Source organism: Salvelinus alpinus, chromosome 20 (assembly GCF_045679555.1).
Source record: "Salvelinus alpinus chromosome 20, SLU_Salpinus.1, whole genome shotgun sequence".
Taxonomy (NCBI): domain Eukaryota; kingdom Metazoa; phylum Chordata; class Actinopteri; order Salmoniformes; family Salmonidae; genus Salvelinus; species Salvelinus alpinus.
Window position 1 is genome coordinate 40,978,323 of NC_092105.1, and position 24,487 is coordinate 41,002,809.

General features: G+C 42.3%; 1 protein-coding gene across 2 annotated transcripts; it reads right to left on the reverse strand.

The window, feature by feature from the left end:
• Nucleotides 1-1,403: 1,403 nt before the first annotated feature.
• On the reverse strand, nt 1,404-22,733 carry LOC139546891 (xin actin-binding repeat-containing protein 2-like). 2 transcript variants are annotated; one of them, XM_071355811.1, is made up of 9 exons: nt 22,578-22,733; nt 19,248-19,536; nt 18,132-18,260; nt 17,187-17,279; nt 16,834-16,873; nt 15,013-15,101; nt 4,659-14,610; nt 2,888-3,018; nt 1,404-2,669 (listed from the first exon to the last, which is right to left on the reverse strand). In XM_071355811.1, the coding sequence occupies exons 2-8, from the start codon at nt 19,305-19,307 to the stop codon at nt 2,927-2,929; spliced, it is 10,455 nt and encodes a 3,484-aa protein (XP_071211912.1). In that variant the 5' UTR covers nt 19,308-19,536; nt 22,578-22,733; the 3' UTR covers nt 1,404-2,669; nt 2,888-2,926. The 2 variants fall into 2 exon arrangements, with proteins under 2 accessions (XP_071211912.1, XP_071211913.1); XM_071355812.1 differs by lacking the exon at nt 17,187-17,279.
• Between the last annotated feature and the right edge of the window lie 1,754 nt (nt 22,734-24,487).

Here is a 24,487-nt window from a genome sequence, read left to right on the forward strand (position 1 = left end):
AGATTTCTTTAAAAAGAAAAAGTCACCACTGGCAGCACATTTAAATGACGAGGAATGGCTCGCAAAACTCGCTTACCTGTGCGACATATTCAACCTGCTCAACGAACTCAATCTGTCACTTCAGGGGAGAAGGACAACTATCTTTAAGTTGGCAGATAAAGTTGGCTTTAAGTTGGCTGCAGTCAAAGCTAAACTGGAACTGTGGGGACGGCGAGTGGACAGGAGCATATTTGACATGTTCCTAACATTAGCATGGATTTTGGGAGAGACTGAGACTGGGCCATCTTTCTCCCAGCTGGTGCGCGATCCCCTAGCTTCGCTGTCAACGGAGTTTGAGCATTACTTCCCAACCGCCAAAAACCCACGAAGTGCAAAGGAATGGATCCGCGACCCATTTGTGAATGTCCCAGGTGAATCGTCCATGTCCGTGCAGGAAGAAGATCAATCCTTGAGGTTGCAAATGACGGTGGCCTTAAAAGTATGTTTGAGAGAACTTCATCTCTGCCGACCTTCTGGATTAAAATCAAGACTGAATATCCTGAGAGAGCCACAAAAGCACTGAAAACTTTGCTTCCACTTCTATCTCTGCGAAGCGGGATTTTCCACAATGACGGCAACAAAAACGAAATTACGGAGTAGACTGGACCTAAGGAACACGCTTCGGGTGTCACTATCTCCCATCACCCCTAGATGGGACCATCTTATTGCCGGGAAACAAGCTCAGGGCTCCCACTGATTCAGCGACATGGTGAGTTGTCATGTTTTTATTATATAAATGGTGATTAGAGAAAAATATGCACTTTATGTTTTTATAATATCATCACGTTAGACCTACTTAAACTAAAATGTTATGAAAAGCGGCTATACTAAACTAATAGGCCTAATAAATATTCTGCTCGTATCGTGACCCCTCCCCAAAATATTGTCTATATGAGACCGGTCTGTGGTGCAAAAAAGGTTGGGGACCGCTGCCTTAGACTGATGTGCTTCTCGGGAGCCCAAAAGCTGTGTAAGAGCTGTTTGAAAAGACCACCTGAAATTTAAGCATGTTTTGGTGGGATGGAGTTTTCGCCTTCCATTCTGACATCACCATGCGATAAATGAGTTAATAGACCAATAAGAAAAAGAGTTCCAGACCTCTCTGCCAATAACAACACATGTTCAGCTTTCCCCTCCCACTCAGACCACTCCCAGACACTTGTAGCAATATTCTGGCTTGAGAAATAACTCTTTGCTTCAGAAGCTATTTTGTTTCTTTTTGACCATTTTAATTGAAAACAATCACAGTAAGGTACTTAATTGTTACCCAGAAATGATTTGATATTGATATAAAAACGTCTGCATTGGACCTTTTAATGTGAATGATGTTGAAATTCCTGTGAAAGAAGGCGATTGAGACTGACTAATTCAATGATTTTATTGCCCCTGGATCAGCAATACATTTGAACGAATTGTTGAGTAACCAGTCTCTTGTACAATTCTCTTGTACAAAGCAAGGTAGTCTAATCTAAAAATAAAAAAATATGATAGAAATGTCCAAAACAAACATGATTAATACCAATTAAGAGGATATATATTGTATATATATATGTTATAAAGAAAGTATTTCCAAGATAAGTTTTACTAGGCTGCACACCAGGTGCTAGAAAAAGGTCAATTTAAAAATGTTGATATGTTGAAAGAAAAAGCCAAGACAAAATTATCCATGGACTTAAACTAATTGATAGAGGACTGAACAAGTTAAATTTAACAAATCAAAATATTTTACCCCGAAGATATTAGGAAAATATTTTGTGTGAGCCCCGTTGAACATATCAAAAATATATTTTATAGATCAATTAAACGTGACTAATGTGGGTCAATTCCATGTGAAATACAGAGCTAATGTCTTCAATTATCAAACTTGAAAGACCAATGAGGTAGGCCTCCTGCGCCATTTCTAAGCATAACATTCCATGTTTCTCTCTGTCATTCTAGTCGTCTTTGCCTCTAACCCTAAGCACTTTCTGAACCATCTTCTTCCACTCTCACACAATATAAATATTTACACAATTTCTACCATTCACATCTCCTTTCGTGTCTATTGCACTTGTACTTTTGTCCTTCAGTCTCAGACTTTTCCCAATTCCAACTGTCTCTCTGCCCTCATAGGTCTTACCATCGACTGCTTGAAGTTTCTTCAGTTTTCTCTGGCATACATGATGCCTTTTTCTACCTGCCGTGGTGGAAATGCTCTCTTTCAAAGAGAGCTCCTGGAAATGGCTTTCCTATGTTGTTGTTTGGGTGACTTCGGGGAATTGTCCTGCGGAGGCCATGGTGGCTTAGTTAGTCCTCATCTACTTTAAAGGCTTTCTGTGGGGAGTGGGCTTGTGGAGGCCACACAACAGGTATCTTATTACTATTTTGTTTGTTCTCGTCATTTGATTTCATAAATTATTTTTCAAAGGTGTCCTTTTCAGTTGAGCCTATGCTGCTCTGTGAATTCCTCCAATCGAGTTGCTCTGAGGTGATGAGTCTGCCACTTTCATTGACATTCTTTTCAGTGGTAAGTGTCTGTCCATATCCATTATCGTAGTTCCCTTTTGGACTTGAAGAGTTGTTTGTAGTGTGTGTTTACCACACTACAAACAATGCACAGATGTCCATGGAGAGAGACATAGTTGCCAAGGCTGGAGGAGACAGAACACATTTTTATTCAAACAGTGAAGCTAATTCCACAATCATGTCAAACTTTTTATTGCTTAATTTGCAAACATAGCACAATAGAATTGGTGTCCTATGTGCAGACACAAACGGTAGGAGCAAAACCATTCAAGCATTGCTTACCAGTTCACAGCCAAAATCCACTTACTTTGAATTCACCTTGGTTGGGTGATATGTGCTTTACCTTAATTTATTTTGGCAGTGCTCGCAGCAGAAACAGGATTTATGGAATTTTTTTCTGTCCGTTATTAGAGCCTCCATCGGATAGACCCTCCTCTGACACACAGTGCAAAGCTCCAACTTGGGAATTCGAGTCTGCCAGAGAAAAGTTGTCATTCTAGAATTTGTATACAACATACACAATGACTCAAGAATATTAAGGAACGTTATCAAGGCATAATTGTCATGATCATGCGTAGTGTACGCTGAGTGTACAAAACATAAGGAACACCTGCTCTTTCCATGACTAGACTGACCAGGTGAATCCAGGTGAAAGCTATGTTCACTTATTGATGTTAAATCCACGTCAATCAGGGTAGATGAAGGGGAGGAGACAGGTTAAAGAAGGATTTTTGAGATTTGAGACAATTGAGACATGGATTGTGTATGTGTGCCATTCAGAGGTTGAATGGGCAAGACAAAATATTTAAGTGCCTTTGAACTGGGTATGGTTGTAGGTGCCAGGCGCACCGGTTTGTGTGTGTCAAGAACTGCAACGCTACTGGGTTTTTCATGCTCAACAGTTTCCCATGTGTATCAAGAATGGTCCATCACACAAGACATCCAGCCAACTTGACACAACTATGGGAAGCATTGGAGTCAACATGGGCTAGCATCCCTGTGGAACAATTTCGAGGAATTGTAAGAGTCCATGCCCTGACAAATTTAGGCTGTTCTGAGGGCAAAAGGGGGGATGCAACTCATTATTCCTAATGTTTTGTACACTCAGTGTATATACTCTGTATATGTATACCAGCCTGGTCTCATAGACTAGATGTAACATAGTCAACGTAAATCCGGAACACTCAAATAAGAATGATATGTTACGATATGTTAAGAGCGATGGTTACTAAAGGCAAAAAATGAAAGTAGGGCGGTTGGTCGGGTGGATGGCTAAGTCTAGCATCAAGTTCAAATCTCATCACGAACAACTTTAGCATTTTAACTAATTAGCTATTTTTCAACTACTACTTACTACTTACTACTTTTTAGCTTCTTTGCAACTACTTAGCTTAGCTAACCCTAACCTTAACCCTTCCCCTAACCCTAATCTTAACCCTTCAATCTAACTCCTAAACCTAACCATAACCCCTAACCCTTAGGCTTGCTATCGTTAGCCAGCTAGCTAGTTTTGCAAATTCGTAACATATAGTACCTTTTTTAAAATGTGTAACATATTATACATTTTGCACATTCGTAACATATAATACAAAATGTAATTCATAATATATCATATGAAATTGGTGATGGACATCCACAAATTAATACATATTGTGTCCTCGGATTTACATACAGAATAATACAAAATGCTCTGAGACTAGGTTGTGTATATACATCATCAAACAAGTGCAATCACATTAAAGGTGAAATCAAAAAATAATTTTCAGAAATCTCAAACATTCTTTACTGATGGCAAACAGTATTGACCCAAACTTGTACTTTGTGTTGATTTTTATGGTCAAACATGAATGCTTGCATTTAAATAGGATGTGTGAGATTCTATTCCATAATGTCCCTCATGTCATCATCATATCATGCTTAGCTCTTGCTCTTTTGCCATGACTCATTCATTGAAGCATTAGTTCTTTGTCCATTCACAATAATCTCTCTCCATTTTAAAATCAGGCACATGTAAAAATGTTAGGTCTCATTGAATATCGGAGAGGGCATTTTTACATGCCATTATATACTGTTAGTTTCAAGTCCCATCATGCAGGCAGTACAACTGTTTTTACCAGTAACAACGGTCTTTGTTTGATGTGACACAACATGTGATGTTTTCTCCTCCGAAACACTGTAGCCGAGACTCTTGAAAACACTCTCACTCTCAGTCCATGTTTTGTGGAAATTCCTCAGCAACTCTTCAGTGGAAGCCTCTTCCGGGGATTCAGACGTCGTCACCTCAGACCCCTTTTTTTTTTTTACCATGTCAGCATATGAGAAGGGGGCATGGTGGGTTATTATGCTCTCTGAGTGCTGGGAAACAGTTGTGCTGCTCAGTGATCCAATTGTCTTGTTGCCGAATTCATCTAAGCTTGAGAAATGCTCTGTGACTGACTTTTCAGAGAAGCCTGTTGGGTCTGCTGACAGGATTTGCACTTCTTTCTGGGAAGGCAGGGGCGAGATCTGCCCGAAGCCCCTCTGTGTCTCCTGGGTGTTATCCTGCTTTGAACTATCTCTTGTGTTTTCACTCAGGTTTGACTCCAGCTCCTCCTGTTTATTTTTCTCCCCTTTGAAGGAGGGACTTTGCTCAACCATTTCAAAAACATTTTTAATAGCCTTGATGTCAAAAGTTGGCATCTCTTCTTCTTGAGTAATTGTATTTTCTACGTCAGTCTCTGTATATTCCATCTCATTTCCACGTCTTTCTCTCATTGGCTTTCTGACGTAAACTTTATCTTCCGGTGTTTCAAATTTGTTGACTAATCCTGACAAGTCCACCTTTGGAAGGTCCTCCTTCTCGTTCTCTTGGTTTTCTGGTTTGAGCTCCTCCATGTCTGGACCCAATCGCTCTGGGATATCAATGGGATCCCTTCGAACATACATCTTATTTACTTTAGCTTTATGAGCCTCTTCAAAAAACTCTCTCTTGTCTCTCACTGATGTAGTTGCTGCTAATGAGTTTGAGATTTTTGAAGCTTCCGTCAATTCTTTATCAGTTGACTTTGCAGATCCCACTATTTCAGCTTTGTTCTCTGTGACCTTCTCAGATGTGCTTTGTGTGTCATCCTTACTCTCTTGCTTTGTTGTTTTGAGCTCCTCCCTGTCTGGGCCCAAGTGCTCTGGGCTGTCGATGGGATCTTTTCGCACATTGGTCTTATTTACCTCAGCTTTTTGAGCATCTTCAAAAAACTCCCTCTTGTTTCTCACTGACATAGTCACCATTGACAAGTCTGACATTTCAGAAGCTTCCATGACTTCTTTATCCGTTTGATGGAATGACTCTTTATCTGTGACCTTTACACCAGCCTTTTGAGCCTCTTGAGTGACAATTGTTGTGTCTGACACCTCTGAAGTTCCCTCAGCTTGTGCCTCAATTTTGATCTGCCGATGGAATGATGCAGGGGATTCCACAATCTCAGATTTCTTTTCTGTGACTTGCATAGGAAGTGAAACTGGAGGCGGTGTCACCCCACGGGAAAGCTTGGCTGTAGTATCTTTTAGCCGCGCCAAGTTCTCTGCCCTAGAGAAGGTTGGTGAGGGTGTGGCCCTATTGATGCGTGTTGTAGGAGTTTCCGATTTGCGGGGGGGAGGTGTTGGGGGAGTGGCTGGTCTGTGCGTTAGGATAGGTGATGGGGTTATTCTCTGAGGAGAGTCAGTTCTCCGGGTAGATTCAATGGTAATAAAGGTTGGTGAGGGTGAGCGCATCCTTAGTAAGGGTGAGGGTGAGCGCATCCTTAGTAAGGGTGAGGGTGAGCGCATAGATTTTACACTCAACTCTTGCATTTTGCTTTCATGTGATGTTGCTTTGCTTTCCACAACTTTCTTTTGACTTTCAACTTTCAAAGAGCCAATACTTATTTGATGTATTCTTTGAGTTGCACCACCAACAATGATCTTTTCAGAAGTAGGTTCACACTCACGCTTCTCCAGATTAGTGTGGATCCCCTCTAAACACATCAACTTTGCCTTTGCTCGTTTTTTCACATATGAAACCATTTCTGTAAGCTTTTGTATATTATGCTCAACTGCAGTTCCCTCCAAATAAAGATTTTCCTCGGGACCAATGAGCCACTCTGGAATAGTATTGAGCAGTGTCTTCACAGATTTCGAATCTATTTTTCCTGAAGCTCCCTCTAACTCTGTTATATGTGAGATTAACTTCTGGACATGTTCTCGTCTTTGAGAATCCTCAGTGCTCTCTGTTGAGGGCTTCGCAGGTTCCTTTTGTGCTGACATGTTTGTAATTTTTCCACTTTCCACTTTGACTGGAACATTTCTGTACTCTTCCTTTGGTTTCTCTTGAATCTGTTGGCTTCCTGTCAACTCTTTCTTCTTTTGAGATGGCTCGACCCGCTTTTCTACTTTAACTGTTCCCTGTTGCTGGACACTTTGATTAACTTTTCTTTCAACTTTGCTTTCAGGGATAATAACTTCCTTATGTACCTGGATCTGCTCCTCTTGATGGGCTGTTTGTATCTCCTGACTTTGAGTGGAACTTTCAGAAAGAGATTTAGTTGATTCTGTGGTGGCAGCTGCATCTTTAGCTTTTGACTTCCTCTTCTTCTTCTTTCTTGCAGAAGTTGGAGTTGCTGGTTGGTTGTCTTTAATAGCAGGAGCTTTCTGACTGTCCTCCTTGACCTTGACGTCAGTCTGGGCATGTGTTTGCTCACTAGAAACCTTCAACTTTGTGACTTCCTTTACTTCCACCTTCACATCCTTCACCTGTGAAATGTTTCCCGTCTTAGTTTCATCTGGCTGTTTTGTTTCTTTTACTTCTACTTGCTTTTCTGTCCCTTTGGCCTTCTTCTTTTTGCCTGATTTGACGTTAGTTTCTGGGGTTAACTTTTCTACTTTGATAGGTTGATTAGCAACCTTCTCAGGTGCTTGTGATACAGAATTTTTATTTTTGTCTTCTGAGGGTGATTTCGCTGCTTTGACATTTGTTTCTTGGGTTCCCTTTACTGTTTCGGTAGGCTGGTCAGAAACCTTCTCGGGAACTTGGGATGCAGAATTATCCTTGTTCTTTTTCTCCTCAGATTTACGGGAACCTTTATTTTTTACATCCTTCTGGATGTGTGTTTTTGTATCCTGAGAGTAAACTTTGACATTTTGAACATCTGCTTTTGTATTTTCAACCTTTTTAGCATCACTGGATGAGATCTGGGCTTGAGAGCTACTTACAGCAGAGTGTGAGTGCTTGGCGGATGCTGAAGTTACCTGTTGTTTAGTTGCAGTAACTGTCTGTTGCTTTGTGGAGGAAATAGATGTGGTCTGGTGCTGAACTGAAACGACTTTGGATGTCTGATCAGAGACAATATGCTGTTTAGTTGCAGAAATAACAGCAGATTCAGGGCGATTTTTCCCATATACAGCAGAGATCAATGTCATGCTTGAAGGAGTATCTGAGATTTGCGCCTGCTTGGATAAATCAGATGATAGTGTGTCTGACTTAACATTAGTCACAGTCTTTTCAGCCACCTCTTGAGTGAAACCAAATGCCATGCTCTTTTTTGATTGCTTCATACCTGCCTCCTCAGAGGAAAGCATTTCAAGGGCAGCAGTGACTGACTCATGCATGAAAATGGGACTCGGTGTAGCAGGTGGTGTACTATCCACTTTCTGTTTTCTGTACTTTTCCTCTGCCTGTATTAATGGAGTTTTGAATTTAGCGGATCTCATGAAGGGAGGAGGAGAAGGTGGAGGAGTAAATCTTATAGGGGCGACGTAAACTTTCTTTAATGGTCGTGGTGATTCTGGGGGTTTTGGGATTTCAGACAAAACAGTTAATTCATTTTGAGTTTTGCTGATTTCCAACACAGATTTGTTGGCTGTGGTTGTATGTTTCTCAGAGGTTGCCTGTTGAATTTTCTGAATCTGACTGGTTGGCTCAAGCTTCGAGACTTGATGCAATGCAGGACCTTTCACCCTTTTGACCGTCATTTTTGTGGCTTTTGCTGGTGATGGATTAGGTGTCTGGTATGGCATAGAGTCCAGTTCATGCTGTGAGGGAGGGGGTGGAAGGAAATCCTGTGGCGGCGGAGGGAAATGATCAGGCTCAGAGTCAACAGGTGGTGGGGGAGGAGGAGTTGGGGGAGGAGGAAGGTCCAAGTCTAGCCTATTGATAGAGGATGCTGGGGTTAGGGATGATTGATCGTCACATGGTGGAGGTGGGGGAGGGAGAGAAAGTTCAGACTCAGACAATGTCCGTGTTGGGGTATGAACATTTGTTTTCACTTTGGTTTTATCTAGTCTGATCATACCCTTTCGACTTGAATTGAGGTTACGGAACTTAGTCTCCAAAGTCTTAATGCCATGGTTTTGAGTGATGGTCGTGTGTTGCATTACTGTCTTTGATTGTTGAGTAGTCTGTGATTCAGATGCATTGGTTGCGGTTTGAGTTGAGAGGGATTGATTCTCTTGTGTTGAGCTCTCAGTTTTGGCCGAATTAGCTGTCTTTATTTTTTGTATGTTTCTCTGTGCTTCAGTGCTTTGAGACTTATTTTTAAGTGTCTCACTCTCAGTTTTGGTTGCAACAGAACATTCAGGGCTACCTTGCTGTGAACGTGATAGAGGGCTTCCATGCTGTGAGCGCAATGGAGATCTCACAGGGACTTTGACCCTTCTAGCTCCCACTCTGATTTTAGGAGCTGCACGCTGAGCTGATTCCAGCAAGGATTTGATTGTGCCTTTAACATCACCCTTTATCACCTCCTCTTTCTCTGGTTGAGTTTGTTCCTCCCCTGTCTCATGCACCTCATGTGTCTCGTAGAGTGACTTAATGGACATTTTCACATCACCCTCGAAGCTGGGTCTCCGTGTCATTCTTGGAGAAGCTGGTGGTTCCAATAAGAGCTCAATAGTGCCTCTCACATTTCCCTGAACATCTATTTCCTGTTGACATGTCCTTCTGTCATTAGAAGCATCTCGTAAACACTGCTTTGCTGTATGAATGTTACCCTTTACAATCTCTTCCTTCTCGATCGCCCTGACTGTTTGCTTTGCCTGCTCCAGGGATTTTAAGGTACCTTTGATGTCTCCAGGAACTAAATCTTCGATGGCAACTTCAACTTTGGAGGTTGCAGATTTCTCTAGGGACTTCAGTGCCTCTTTGATGTTGCCGTGGACAATCTCTGTCTTTTCCACCTCTTTGGGCAGTCTATGGGCACACTCAAGGTGTCTTCTGGTTTCGTGTATGTTACCTCTCACCACCTCCTCTTTCTCTACAACCACTGTCTGATTTACAGACTGAGACAGTGAGTTCATAACTGCTTTCAAATCACCCCTCACAATTTCCTCTTTTTGTAGGCCATCCAGTGAGAGTGTGGGTTCGCTCATGAAAACCTTGACTGATTTGCGAACATCTCCACACACTATGTCCTCTTCAACTACTGTACGCTCAATTTGTGCTCGATTACTGTCAAGAATGAGTTTTGTCCCCTTTATATCTCCTCTAATAATCTTCTCTTTCTCTATCTTTTCGGGTGGTGTCTCATCTGGCTCTACCTGGAGTTGTTTGAGATAGTCAAGCGCCCCAGATTCAATGCATGTGGAGTAAAAGTTTACGTTTCCCTTTTCTGTCTCATCCACCTTTATCCTCATCTGCTCTTGGTTTTCTGGGTTGGATAGTCTTTGGAGAGCATTCCTTATATTGCCTTTGATTATATCCTCTTTTTCAACACTAATGTCCTCTTGTTTATTTAGAAGAGAATAAATAGTCATTTGCACATCTCCCTTCTCATCCTCTTGAAGGAGTATACCACGTTTAGCAGATCCTCCCTCCTTGAGAAGATTGTTTACAGCTTCCTGGATGTCATCTCTTAATATTTCCTCCTTTTCCACATTGATGCCCCTCTCTTGGTTGAACAATTGATGCACTGTTGTACTGATATTACCCTTCTCCTCTGACTCTACCACTACTCCCCTTTCAATTGTTTCCCGACGGTTCAAAAGATTCATCATAATGTTGTTCAGATCCCCGCTGATGATTTCCTCTCTTTGGATCTCTGGAGAATCCGTATTCATTAGCTGGTATTTTGCCATTCTAACGTCCCCAATTTCATCTGCTTCAATGAGTATTCCTTTTGAATTAACAATTTTCTGGCTATAAAGTTCCTCAAGGGTTCCTTTGATACTTTTACCCAGGATTTCTGACTTCTCAACACTGTTCTCATTAAAGTCATGGAACGGAGTTGTTTCAAACAGCCATGTTGTTGTCTTTACATCGGCTTTGGGGATCTCCTCTTGAACAACTACTGTATTATCCTCATCTACCTCCTTTATATGGTCAAGGGGATTCTGTTCAAAGAGCCACACTGATTGTCTAACATCTCCCTTTAGGACCTCCTCTTTCATGACGGTTTCTATTAAATTCTCTTCGCTCTGGCTACGTATTTTATCCATTGTTTGAGTTTCAAACATCCATTTTGCTGTCCTGACATCACCTTTTTGGATTTCACTCACATTAACGGTTCGCACAGACTTCTGTGACAGCTCATCAGATTCAAAACGCTGTTTATTCATTCTAACATCTCCTCCTTGAATATCTTCAACGGTTTTAACTGACATTTTTATGTCCTCTGCAATCGTATCAAGAGGTTGTGTTTCAAATCTCCACTTGGCTGAAGTAACATCTCCTTTCTGAACATCCTCCTGTGTGACAGATTTGATGATATAGACTTCATCTGTATCCCTGATAGAATCAAGAGGCTTGGTTTCAAACAACCACCGGGACCCGATCACATCACCCTTCAATATCTCCTCGCTTGTGACAGTGGTGACCTCATGATAATGACCCTGTTTGTCTTGAATGGCATAAAGAGGCTGAGTTTCAAACATCATGGTGTAGTTCCTTACATCCCCTTTCTCTTCCTCTTCACGGGTGATTTTCTGCAACTTTGTGATATCGGTCTCTGTCTCTGAGGACACCTCCTGGATTTTGTCCAAGGAGTAGGTCTCAAAAATGAAACGGCCTTTGTCCACATTACCTCCTTGTACATCCATCACAGTGCGGGTCTCCAGAGCCTCTTCTTGGGTATCATGTATGGCATCTATCGACTGGTTCTCAAAGAGCCATTTGCAGTTCACCACATTTCCCTTCTGGATGTCCTCTGATTGTGTAGTTTTGAGCATTTGCATAACCTCCTCAGATGTTGAGGTCATGATATCAGAGGACTGGTTCTCAAAGATATACTTTATTCTATTCACATCTCCTGACTGAATGTCTATATCAGTAACCCTCTTAAAGCTTTCATCCTCCCCTGTGATATTCTCAAGTTTTTCTGTCTCAAATAGAAAACGAGCCATTCGTACATTTTTGCCCTGGACATCTTCTTGATTTACTGTGCATGTTTGTAGAACAGTTTCGGTTTCATCTCGGATAGTGTCAAGTGCCTTTGTCTCAAACAACCATGTGCAGGTTTTTACATCTCCTTTGTGTACCTCCTCACTTTCATTTTCACTCTTCAACTCATCCTTCTCGTATGGGACATTCATTAGTTTAGTCTCGAATAACCACTTACCAGTTTTAACATCACCTTTTACAATCTCAACACTTTCCTTAGTTGTAGTTTCCTCATCTTCAATATTGCTGAAGTATTTAATTGCATCAAGAGGCTGTGTTTCAAACAGCCACTTGGCAGTTTTAACATCACCAGACTCTACTTCTTTGGATATTCCTTTAATAATTTGGTAATTGGTGATACTTTCATCAAACTGGTCAATGGGGCGTGTTTCAAACATCCATTTGCAGCTTGTGACGTCTCCCTTGACAACCTCTTCCCGATGCACTGTTTTCACTTCATGGTAATGTCCAGAGCTGTCTTGCATGGCGTACATTGGTGTAGACTCAAACAGATGTTTGTTAGATTTCACAGAGCCACATGTTACACCCTCCACGAGTATCTTTTGAGATTCATCCCATCTGGTTAAGTCTGTGGTTTCAAATATTTGCTTGTAGTTTGAGACATCCACTTTATCGATTTCCTCCAGGTTAATGGTTCGAACGACTTCCTTCTTTTCCTCTTGAATGTGCTCCAGGGGTTGACTTTCGAAAACCCACTTCTGGTGTCTCACATCCCCCTTCTCTTCATCAAGTCTCACCATTTTTTGTAGTTTCCCAACCTCAGCAAGGTCTTTTAAATTGTCAGCTGGAGCAGTTTCAAAGTAATGTTTAGCTGATCTGACATTGCCTCTGACAATTTCCGTCTTTGAAAAGGCTCTAACATTTGAATCGTCTTTCAAAGTGTCCATTGGCTGAGTCTCAAATACCATGCAATTCTTACGGACATCTGCATTGTAGCTTGTACCTTCCTCTTCAGTCAGATTTTCAAAGTTCACAGTACGAATAATCTCCTTCTTCTCATCTCTTATGTTCTCTAGTCGTTCATTCTCAAACATCCATTTTTGGTGCCTTACATCACCCTTCTCTTCTTCAGCTGCCACTACCTTTTTGAGCCTCCCTACCTCATTGATATCCTTCAAAGCTGCCTTGGGACTAGTCTCAAAGAAGTGTCTTGCAGATCTAACATTACCGCCAATAACTTCTTCGATAGTCGGGGGTCTAGCATTTGAATCATCTTTCAGAGAATCCATTGGCTGAGTTTCAAACGCTAAGCAATGTTTTTGGACATCAGCTCCGATTATCTCTTCCTTTTGCAGTGTTGAGCTTTCCCATTCATCTGTGTTAATGGAGTCTAAGGTCTTTGTCTCAAACAACCATCTACCCCTGTAAACATCTCCTTTATAGTTGTCTTCCATGGACAGGCTACACACAAGTTTCACTGGGGCAGGGAGTCTATTAGTCATGTCCAGGGCTTGAGTATCAAAAAGCCAGGTTGATGTTCTTGTTTCCCCCTTCACAGTCTCCACTTTGCGTATAGATGTTATCTCCAACATCTGGCCTGACTGTCCCATGAGGACGCATATAAACTGAGTCTCAAATGTGCTTGTGATCGTCTTCACTTCTCCCTTTATATCCTCAAGCGCTGACCTCAGACTCAGGAGGTGACTGTCATCAATGGTCTCAGTATGACCTAAAGTGTCCATGTACTGAGATTCAAGCATGTGTATGGTAGAGCTGCCATCTTCCTGGGTAAATACTATCTCTTTGGTTAGCTCTTCATCGCCATGCATTTTGTTCAGGGTCTCCATAGGCTGGTTTTCAAACAACCAGGCTGCAGCACGGACATCTCCTTTGTCCAACGTATTGAATCTGTTTCTATATTTAGTTGAAGCTATGTTGTCTGATCCCAATGCGTCCATGGGCTTGGTCTCAAACATCCACGCTTTGCTTCTTACATCACTCCCAACAATCATCTCCTGTTCCATGTTTTGGGCGTCACCCTCATTTGAGGCGTCGTCTTTGATGGCATCCAGAGGTTTGTTCTCAAACATCCAGCGCATTGATTGGACCTCCCCTCTGAGGATCTCGTCCCATTCCAGGTATTCTTCTTCTGGGCTAATACAGTCGTTGGGGCTGCTACCGTTATCCTCGTATATATACCTGGTCTCCCCTGTGAACTCCTCCTGACTCCCCTGTCGGGTGTTCTCATACTCAGCCGCATCACTATACATCTCTAGGTTTTTACGCACCTCAGGATGGATATGCTTGTAAAGGCGCTTCAACTCATACTGGTTTCTCTGCCTGAAGTATTCCTGTCTACTGAGTGGACATTTAGAGGGGTAAGCTGATTCCGGAGGCTCAGGTGAGTAGTAGCACTCAACTGGCATATCTGGACTTTCTGATGGGACCTGTAGTAAGTCTGGGGGTGGAGGTGGGAGGTACTCTAAGTCTTCTGGAGGTGGCGGAGGGAAATATTCTGTGTTCTCGTAGTCAACAGCAGATGTGTCCTCTATTGCTTCAGTAGCAGAATCTTCCCATATCTCACTTGATGACACATTATGTATCTCACTTGATGAGAAATTCTGTATATTACTTGACGATAAATTGTGTATCTCACTTGTTGAGACTTGTTTTTGTGATACATTTGAGGCCCACTGAGACCTATTGATGTCAGCTCGGCCAATCTTTTTGGGAAGAAAATAATGATTGGTGTCATTAGAGGTCCCTGACATGTTTTTAGAAACAAAATTGAATGCAAACATTACATGCATAGCATGGCAACTCTTTGTTTATCACTAATTGTCAATATCCAGTCTCATTGTTATTAACTGAGGGATTGGTGCCTGACATGGTTTAATAGAAGAATCTTGATCATTTTATAAACAAGGTAAGAAAAAACGTCTTATAGTGTTATTAAACAAGCTGTATTTACACATGAGCTACACTGCAACAAATTACAATTCAAATAAAGTTAATAACTTGTTCAGCAATGGTGATAAAAAAGGGTTTGTGTGTAACCTAAGCCAAAATTATGCAGTTTCTGTCCATTTAAGTAAAATGGGTTTAAGACAAGCATGTCCAATTACCTTCATTGGCTTGCTTGGGGCAGCTTCCTCAATGGTTCTCTCAAAATGATCTCTCAATTCCTTGGTTGTAAGTCTAGGACCTTCCTCCTCTAACAATGTAAAGAGAACAAAGCAAAATACAGTGTATTCAGACCTCTTGACTTTTCCCACATTTTGTTACGTCACAGCCTTATTCTAAAATGGATTACACAGTTTTCCCCCTCATCAATCTACACACAATACCCCATAATGACAAAGCACAAACAGGTTTTAGACATTTTTGCACATGTATTAAAATAAATAAATAATTAAATATCACATTTACATAAGTATTCAGACCTTTTACTCAGTACGTTGCTGAAGCAGCTATGGCAGCGATTACAGCCTTGAGTCTTCTTGGGTGTGACACTACAAGCTTGGCACACTTGTATTTGTAGAGTTTTCCCATTTTTCTTTGCAGATCCTCTGAATCTCTGTCAGGTTGGATGGGAAGTGTCGCTGCACAGCTATTTTCAGGTCTCTCCAGAGATGTTAGATCGGGTTCAAGTCCGGGCTCTGGTTGGGCCACTCAAGGACATCCAGAGACTTGTCCCGAAGCCACTCGTGCGTTGTCTTGGCTGTTTGCTTAGGGTCGTTGTCCTGTTGGAAGGTGAACCTTTGCCCCAGTCTGAGGTCCTGAGAACTCTGGAGCAGGTTTTCCTCTGTACTTGGCTCCGTTAATCTTTCCCTCGATCCTGACTTGCCCCCCAGTCCCTGCCACTGAAAAACATCCCCACAGCATGATGCTGGCACCACCATGCTTTACTGTTGGGATGGTGTCACGTTTCCTCCAGACGTGACTCTTGGCATTTAGGCCAAAGAGTTTAATCTTGGTTTCATCAGACCAGGGAATCTTGTTTCTCATGGTCTGAGAATCCTTTAGGTGCCTTTTGGCAAACTCCAAGTGGGCTGTCATGTGCCTTTTAATGAGGAGTGCCTTCCGTCTGGCCACTCTACCATAAAGGCCTGATTGGTGGAGTGCTGCAGAGATGGTTGTCCTTCTGGTTGTTTCTCCCATCTCCACAGATTAATTCTGTAGCTCTGTCAGAGTGACCATTTGGTTCTTGGTCACCTCCCTGACCAAGGCCCTTCTCCCCCGATTGCTCAGTTTGGCCGGACGGCCAGCTCTAGAAAGAGTCTTTGTGGTTACAAACTTCTTCCATGTAAGAATGATGGAGGCCACTGTGTTCTTGGGGACCTTCAATGCTGCAGACAGTTTTTAGTACCCTTCCCCCAATCTGTGCCTCGACACAATCCTGTCTCGGAGCTCTACGGACAATTCCTTCAACCTCATAGCTTGGTTTTTGCTCTGACATGCACTGTCAATTGTAGGACCTTAGGCACAGGTGTGTGCCTTTCCAAATCATGTCCAATCAATTGAATTTACCACAGATGGACTCCAATCAAGTTGTAGAAACATCTCAAGGATGGTCAATGGAAACAGGATGCACCTGAGCTCAATTTCGAATCTCATAGCAAAGGGACTGAATACTTATGTAAATAAGGTATTTCTGTTTTTTGTTTTTAATACATTTGCAATAATTTATAAAAACCTGTTTTGACTTTGTCATTGTGGGGTATTGTGTGTAGATTGATGAGGAAACCCTTTTTTAAATCCATTTTAGAATAAGGCTGTAACGTAACAAAATGTGGACAAACGGAAGGGGTCTGAATACTTTCTGAATGCATGATTCATCCATCAACTTCATATGATTTCATTTAAAATAATTTGAACAGTGTTATTTATCTTGATGATGTGCATACTGTAAAACATGATGAGCATAAACTGTAGTAACATCCTACCTGCTTCATAACTGGAGGCCAAGTTTTCTTCATGTGTGACCTGTATCAGAAAGGCAGTCTATTAGGACAATTTACACCTATTAGGACAATTTACACCTATTAAGAAAACTCATGGGGACATGTAAAGTGAATCTGTGTTATGTAATGGCCATTAACTGAATGATCAAGCTGTTTTAGAGTTAATCCACTCTCTACTAGGTATCTTGTTGTCAGCGTACTGACTGTTTTCAGTAAAGAGCTTCTCTCGAATGAAAAGGTTTTTACAATTGTTAACACATATAAGGCATTAACGTCTGGGTAGTCAGCCCAGCTTCACTGTCGTGTGATGAAACAGAGGTCTCCAGACGGTCTACCTGTTCATCCTGGTGGAAAATAGCCTGCTGAGAGGCTGGGATGACTTCCCTGGAACTGCTCCTCATTGTCAACTCAGAGTTCAATTCCACTTCCTGTGAGATCGAAGACATTGGCTGTCACATAAAGGCACACACACGCACACACCACACACCACACACCACACACCACACACCACACACACACACACACACACACACACAGCAGGGAATGGCTCCCACTCATTGACAGCCCAGCACAAGCAGCAGCAGCAGCAGTGAGTTTAATTAATGCTCAAACAGTAGCAGATAGAGTGTGCATCACTGAGAACAATATGGGATAGAAGCTTGATAATTAGATGGCTTACTGCAGTTAAATTACACTAATCACAGACAAAGAGAGGATGACAGACGAGAAGGGACGATTCCATGGATGGTTCACCTTAATCAAACACAGTAGACTCACCTTAATCAAACAGAGTAGCTGTCACCATGCATACAGGGACAAAGAATACTTCATTTGTTTCATGCCCCTTTGTGTCACTTCAGCTGAGGATTCCAAGCTATACACATAGTGGCAATTAAAGCAGTAGCAATGTGAGTGTGAAATCCAGGGGTTTTGACAGACACAGGGATCTGTATTCTTCTCCATTGCCAAGTTGGCCAGCACTGTCTAGCAGTGCATCAAATGAAAACTAACATCTGTACTTTAAGCCTTTGGAGAAGAATAATGTAGCAGCAGGCAGCTCCCCAGCCTTTTCAATAATTTACTATTCACCCAGATTTGTGGTCGCTCCCTGAGTGAGTGACTTACACTTGGCAGGGGACGTAATGCGGGCAGGGACACAGTGGTGCGGATGGATGGATAGCTAGATTGTAGGCTGGAATTTAACCAGCGTAGGTCATACTACAACTGCACGTTCCCCCATGCACCGCATGCCTGAGATTAGCCTGCATTAATTACAGTACCTGCACAGCTCTGTGGTGGAAGAGGAACTGGGTGACGTTGTGCGATGTTGCAGTTTCCTGGGTCTCGAATTGTGCCCTGATGCTGGCGAGCCCCCCAGGCACAGAGCAGACCTCAGACTCCTCCATGACCTAATGAAGCAGTGGAACATCATTAGCTGCCTGCATTTCTACATGGCCTGGGATCAGACGTATGCCTAATAGGCCTATTGAGCTTGGGTTTCATTGCAGACTTCTGCAAATTCATAGAAAATACTGGAGCAGCCATTACTGAGACTGCAGAGTGTTTACACACACAGATGCACACACACACACATGCCTGCACACATGCCCATTTCAATGTAGGCCTCCTGACAGCATGTGGCATTATGTTTACACAATGGCAGAGCAATCTTTCTAGTTGGTTGCTTTTTGGGTGGTGCATCACAGCATGTTGTCCAGGCAGATAGTTGTTTTGCCCACCCTGCAGAGTGGAGTTGACAGCTTTGAGGTCTAAAACATGACTAATGGGATCCTGCAGGGGGCACAGATTGCCCATTGTGTTGCCTGTCTGCCCTTGTTTCCACTCTGAGCCCCATGAGAGGAGTCATGTTTCCGTGGGTCTGCAGGGCCACTGAACTCTCCCACTGGTCAGCTGTCATCACTTTCCACTAACATAGCACCACAAAGCCATCAGTGGCTATCACAACAATCACAACACTTTGACTTTTTCTTTGCATGACTGCGACTACTTTAGAACATGGTCGGAATTATCTACTGTGAATATCAGAATTATGCAACCTCGTTCAAAATGTGGAATAAATTACTTCTAGACTGCAAAATCTAACGTCCCAAGGCCTTTACAGTCACACAAAACGTGGCAGGGTTAACAGGGTTGGCATGACGAAACATACAATGAATCTAAAAATGATGTAGTTGGCTCATTACAATGGACACGCTGGACAAATCACTGAACATAAAAAACTATATTTAAAAAAAATCTTATCACCTACATTGTTAGAAGCTTCTATGGTTAGGTTTGTCAGTAAGTCAGGTAGTACGACCTAAAACTGGTCATTGAAGAGTACATCCATAAATGTATGACCATATCTTTATAATGTATTGTGTGTGTCTGCCTACCCCGCTGGAGAAGATGTTGTCCTGCTGCTTGGAGTCAGCTGCCTGCTGGTACATGGCCATGGGTACGATCAGTGAGATCTGGTGTCAGTGGCTACTGGTGTCAGTGGATCCTGGTGTCAGTGGGTACTGGTGGTCAATATATCCTGGTGTCAGTGGATCCTGGTGTCAGTAGGTTGTGTCAGTGGTTCCTGTCAATGGGATCTGAGTCTTCAGAGTGAATCCTGTTCCTCTGAGTTCACAGCTTCCTCAGGAAGTCCTAACCTGGTAGTTACACCTGCGCTGCCAGCAGCTAAGGGAACAACAGTAATTAATTATAACATTTACCCAACAGTCTATGCTACACACAATAATATGGTTTGACTATTTCACTAGTAGAGCATTTAGTGCAATGTGTTGTCTGTGACCAGCGTTGAGTTGCCATGGGGGGCGATAATAAGCTTGCTTATGAAAGAGGTGCATTACGTGGAGTTGCAGAATATCAATGGCCCCACAAGCCGCCTGATCTCGCGAATTTACATGAATATTCGCTTCGCAAAGCGCGCAAGATCAGGTGGCTCGCCGAGCTACAATATCAATACCTCCCTCACCAGTTCAAATAGGGGACACAGATTTAAGAGAAGGAGATCTATTTTGTAGCTACACAGTACATTTATAACGGGAACAGTGCAATCACATGGCATGCTTTCGACAATAAATGAGTCCAAACTGGCGACAATTGTTTTAATACAGCTGAAGACCTTACAACGAGTTTACAGTCCAATCTTAAAGCACAGGGATGGACAGTATGTTCGCTTTATGTGCCATTCGGCCATTTGGCATTATTTTAAAAGAAGGGTACACAAACATCCACATGAATGACTGGCAACTGAGCTTTGTAAGGCTTTCAAACTTTACATCTAACATTGACAGTAGACTATCATTTTTTGTTCTGTAATCAACATTGTGAGATGGATAGTGGGTGAAGTCATTCTGTGTTGTAACCGTTTCTTATACAGCGACCATACACATCCAGCAGAAAGGGAATTCACAGTGTTTCCCATGCGGGTGCGCAGGTGCTCTAGTGAATGAGATAGTCCCTCTCCAACACAGGAGCATCATTCAAATCAATTACAGCCTTCCCAGTGGATGGTCAATTAAACAGTGGGAGAATAAAGATTTATGTTTGTCGGTGTGCTGTTAAACACGGTTATGATGATGTTTCCCTGACACCCCAAACTGTTTATAACCCACACAGAGTGCACGCTAGCCTTGGTGCTGAGCCAGCATAGACACCTCATGACATGTGATGGGGGCATACTTCAGCTCTGGTGGTCTGGTTTTAGGGAAGCATGGATGCACAGTTTCACGTTGCACTACAGAGGCACTAAAGATAATTTGGGTTTTTTGGAACATACAGCACCGCAAAAGCATCACTTTGGAATCACGTAAGGGACACTCATTAAGCGGAAAGTCCTAATTCATGAGAATTTCTGTTTTTTTAATTGGCAGGCGGTATGAAGCCTAATCAGCATTAATCAAATTAAAAACAGATTCAACGTGCATTACACAAAGTTGGGTCTCTGAACAGGCACAAATGGTTGTTTTCTCAAACTGAATGAAATATGACGAATACCGTCAGCAAAAAAGAGACTGGAGATGATATTTCACTTACATAATATGAATTATGACAGGAAATTACAGATCGAATCACTTCAAATCAAACTGTATTTCATAGCTTTAAATGCTGTGAAGAATATTTTTTTTATCTGAAGGATATGCCTACTGCCTTTGAAGCCACAAATAGATAAGTATAACAGTGACTAGCCTATTTGTGCTCTAAACATTCTATAAATGTATTTGAGACTATATACGTTTGATCACCCAGGAGGACAATGAAAACCTAATGATAGGCATACATAGTCCTGCTGGGGATTGATGCTGTTGATAAGTACAGTATCATAGGATTGTGTGGACAAGACAGTGTTGGGGCAAAGCTGTATCTGACCATCTATTTTAGCCTAGAGGCATGATCAGCATGCTAGTGTAAACCTATCAGCCTGTCAAGAGGGATGGGAGAGGGACAAGCATAGCCACCTCCCAAAATAAGATACATTTCACCTAGTCCAAAACCATAAATCCAGGTAGCTTCAACATAGGAAATGTTTTCTTATATCAGATATAGGAGAAAGTTCAATCTCTACCATTGCCTTTGGCAACTGGAGGCCATGCAGCTATAATGTTAATTAAGGATTTCGGGAAACTTTAAGGCCCAGAAATGTGTCAACAATCTTTGAATATCTTGTGACATATTATGTTCAGTTGAGAGCTCACATAACAGGAAAGTGAAGTAATCTAGGCGCCAACTACCTGCAAAAATAAATCCACCCTATTTTAAACTTTGGAGTCCTGCAGAGTCGTATTTCTCAGTAAGAGCTGGAGACAAACTGGGAGGACAAGATTTTTTAAAGCTTGGAAGACCCATTTCCAGAATCCTGACACTGTCCTGTTTTGGGCTTACAGTAATATGTAAATAAAAAATGTGTGTGTCTGAGGTCATACCTTAATGTTCTTACATCCATACATCAAGTGAGTTTAATTGTATTTGCCATTCAAAACTCTCAGTAGTCTATGGCAGTAATAACCTTCTGAGGAACTGTTTTCAGACAGACAGGAGCCTTGCTTTTGGTATGCAGAGTTCAAAAGCTATATTGAACTAAGCTGTGGTCTATGACATCAGCACTTCTGCGATTATGAGACAAGGAATGACAGTCTGTCTACTAGGCAATAAGGCTACAGAGGCGAATCCAGTATTTTCCAGATAAAAATGCAGTTCACATTACTCAAGGTTAGCTTACTGTCCGAATCCAAAATATTTAATTACAGTACTACTGGCCCTTGGGAAGTTCTGATTTGCCTGTTACTTCGCAAGAATGGACCTCCAAGACAATGTCTGCTCTGTGAGGAAAATAATAAGGCTTTCAAACAGCACAAGAACAAAATCTTGCCCCTCAGCTGTCCTTCTAACTACTAGTTATGTCCATGCATTAAATAACATAATCGAATAGGGACACATAATGAAAACATGGGACAGGAGAACTAAAGCACATTTTTATTTCTCCACTGCGAATATGAATTCAACTGTTTTGCTTCCTAACATCATATTGACCGAAATCAATGAATACTACATGACTCAGAAAGCCTGTGATGTACAAAAGTATCAAACGGAGCCATTTATGCATGCATCAATGAATCATTTTTGAATGGCTTATGAACAACAACATTAGCTATGTAGAAGTCAAAGACCACCCAACCAACACAGACAAAGTTGCTCCAATACGCTTTTCCACCTACCAGGTCTGTGAAGAATAGAAAAATACAACTCAGTCGATAGAATCCCACAGGAAGGCCACTGAAACCCATGGCCCGCAGGGCGTCTCCTCACCACAAGTCAAATCCCTTTTGGCGTTGGAGTCCAGCTCCAGCAGTACGTGATTACCTCTGTCCAACGAGCAGACAGTAACAGCTGATTTTATTTTAGACCCCCCCCCCCCCCCGTAAGATGGGCCAGAGGTGCTTTTTTTAGAGGGTGAGGCCTTGGTGCCTTCCATGTTGAGTCCGGGAAATCTACATGTTTTGTGCTTCCTAGGCCACCCTCGTTTACAGCCTACTCTACTAATAAATCAGACCACTACAGTTTCATCATCACAGATTCCATCATAGCTCACTGTCCACTCTTCAACTACAGCTGTCATCATGACCTATTTATACACGCCAAAAACATACACATTCAGTCATATATCTCATGCTTTAGGTATCTCTACCGTTCTACAGTCTTAAATTACCCCTCACAGCGTGAGCTGCTGGATCCCAGGAAAGTGCTGCTTATTTGAATGATAACAGTTACAGTTAGAGAGAAAACGGACCCATGTGATGCGTCATCCAGGGGTTTGGAATGGGGTCAGCGGTGATGTAATGCTAAAGGCAGGCATTGCAAGAGACACCTGAGGTTCGGAGAGCTCTCGCTCCTCTCACTCCTCTCATTCGTCCTCTTTAGCCCAGCTGGAGAGCAGCGGCGCAAGGCTGACTCTGCTATGCCCTGAAGGCCGGGGATGTGTGGAGGCCAGACGTGGCAGCCATGCATCACCGCAGGGCCCGTCTACCCCATGTGTAACCCACACCCGCCTCTCTATATGTCACCTGCCCTAAAGAACCCCGTCTGACGCATTCCCACCGCCGCCACTCTACACGGAAACCTAAGATCTTTCGAACACAACACTCTCCAATGATTCTTGATCATGGAGACAGCCTCAATTCATTTGATACAGGACTCTTCTTGTGGCTTGAGTAAACGTCCAAACAACAAGTCACATTACTCTTAAAGGGTAGGGAGGTGCCGAAGTTAGTTCTCCGTTCAATCTCAGTGAGTGAAAGAAACTATCAATGTGAAAACAATCAGCCAACTTTCAGGGAATTTATTAAGCCTCATCTTATTTTCATAGCGGCTCTTTGTATTCTGCTTGGAGTTAGCTCTCTGATCCATAACAGAGGGGTAAGTCATGCAGAGTGGTGGAGAGGAGGCAGCAGCAGCCTCTCCACCAGCAGAGCCTGTCAGGTGGACCCATTCCCATCCCCAGCCCCTCACTGGAGATAAGAATTGACTTCCATCAGACACTAAAGTCTTGTTCTCATTGGTTTGAAGTGACTCAAATCCTATTTCTTTGCATATCCTGAACAGCCAAAAAGCACATGGAATTGGATATTTCAAGCCACAGATACAAATCTGATTCCTGGCCATATGACATGTCTGAACGGTCAAATCGGATTTATTTGCCCTCAAGTGGTTTTTAGACTGTTATTTGGCATATCTTGTTGCTCACTAGCTACTCTGTTGACAGTTTGACAAGATCATGTGGTAGATAACTAGCTTGTTAATTGTTTACAAACACATTAGTGAACGTGCTAGAGAGCTAAACAGCTAACGTTACCTGGCTAGCTAGTTGACTGCTGTGGCTAGCTTGCTAGTTGACTGGTGTGACTAGCCAAAAAGATCATTTTTTCCTTTGAGGCTTTAAAAGCGTTCTTACACTATGATTTTGAACATTCAAATCAACTGGGAAACATCCATGGCAGGCATTGTTGTTACGTTAGCTTGCTACACAACTTCTGAGTGTTAGGAAGCATGAGCACCACCACCAATCAGCCTTCACCACTGCGCACATACCCGTCATTACTATGACAACTAGCATAGCCATGTCAGCAAA

What these genes read in the sequence shown, in the direction of transcription:
- LOC139546891 (XM_071355811.1), bottom strand. Translation starts at nt 19,307, where the DNA reads ATGGCCATGTACCAGCAGGCAGCTGACTCCAAGCAGCAGGACAACATC. An exon ending in TTTTCCACCAGGATGAACAG is followed by an intron (nt 16,874 to 17,186) that starts GTAGACCGTCTG and finishes TTTCTGATACAG; the next exon opens with GTCACACATGAAGAAAACTT. An exon ending in GGCCTCCAGTTATGAAGCAG is followed by an intron (nt 15,102 to 16,833) that starts GTAGGATGTTAC and finishes TTACATTGTTAG; the next exon opens with AGGAGGAAGGTCCTAGACTT.